General features: G+C 32.5%; 1 protein-coding gene across 1 annotated transcript; it reads right to left on the bottom strand.

The window, feature by feature from the left end:
- Positions 1 to 221: 221 nt before the first annotated feature.
- Positions 222 to 762, bottom strand: LOC107013829 (14 kDa proline-rich protein DC2.15-like). The gene has a single exon (XM_015213705.2). It carries the CDS (start codon positions 733 to 735, stop codon positions 406 to 408), a length of 330 nt encoding a protein of 109 aa, XP_015069191.1. The 5' UTR covers positions 736 to 762; the 3' UTR covers positions 222 to 405.
- Between the last annotated feature and the right edge of the window lie 505 nt (positions 763 to 1,267).

Genomic DNA, 1,267 nt, shown 5'->3' with positions numbered 1-1,267 from the left:
TAAAATATTACCTAAAACGTTATTGAGAACTACGTTTATACTAGTTTGTAAAATTTCAAAAAAAATATACTATTTTGATAAATTAATTTTAATAATGACTTACTTTGGTCAAAACTTCTGGAAATGGACACAAACAGTGATAAATACATTGTGAGAAATGAAAATATTCTATGTAAATTTAGCTTGATATAGTATAAATGAATTTGTGGTTACGAACAAAGTGAATAGAAACAACATTCCATTTATTGAATTGACATGTCCAAAAAGTTTAAGATACATGAACATGACAGAACTAGTAAGTAAGTAAAGTGAAGTGATGAAGCTGCATTTATATATGTATGCAAAGCTTACTTATTCTGAACAAGAGGTAGATCGATCGTTCACAAACACATAATAATTTTTCAATCAACAAGTGTAACCAGTAGGATATTTTTTTCCACAGACGTTGAGAAGGATGTTTAGAGAGAGTGGTATATCCAAATTAATTCCCAGCACATCTGCTTTTAGGGCTGTGCACAAGCAAACCGCGGCCTCTAGGTCCAGCAGTCCGTCAATCAAACTGCAGCATGACGAAGTTGGAGTAGTCCCGATAATTACACCCACCAAATCAGTAAGTATATTAGCACATGCCCCAAATTTCAAAATATCAGTTGAACAGTCTGCACTTACAAGAGCAAAGAAGAGGAGATTAAGTGATAAGAAAAGGGTAATAGAGGCCTGATTTTTGGAAGCCATGTCAACAAGCTAAGGTTAGGCGTAATTAATAACGTAGTTTAATTGATGATTGAATTCATGTGCTAGTAACGATGGCTATTTATACTAGTTGAATATTGCCTATTGGTAGTGCATGGCTTTTAAAATATTTAGGATTTGATTTAATTAATACTTAGTACCTTAATTACATGTTTCCTGCACATGCTACATATATTATAGAATTGCTTGTAATTAGTATTTATATATTTAATTACAAATTCCAGTTATGATCAAAGCCATAACTTCCCACGCTTTCAGCAAGTATAACATATATACATTCTTTTTTATTCAAGCCATCCAATCACGTTTTCATTTAACGCTTTAGCTTCCGCCCCTGGACAAGATCCCTTTTGTCCGTCACATTTCTAAACTCAATTCCCAAGCTTTCTGCAAGTACACATTTTTCTTTTTCATTCCCCATTGGTGCCTCTCGAAAATGTAGATGAGAAATAGAGGGAATAATTTAGGATGAAAGACAAAATAAAATGGGTCATATTATATTTTTTAATATTGG

Source organism: Solanum pennellii, chromosome 3, assembly GCF_001406875.1.
Source record: "Solanum pennellii chromosome 3, SPENNV200".
Classification (NCBI taxonomy): Eukaryota; Viridiplantae; Streptophyta; class Magnoliopsida; order Solanales; family Solanaceae; genus Solanum; species Solanum pennellii.
Note: the sequence above shows the minus strand (reverse complement) of the source record. Positions and strands in the feature narration are given on the sequence as shown.

Bases quoted from the DNA above. Each gene is read 5' to 3' on its own strand.
- LOC107013829 (XM_015213705.2), bottom strand. From the start codon at position 735: ATGGCTTCCAAAAATCAGGCCTCTATTACCCTTTTCTTATCACTTAAT.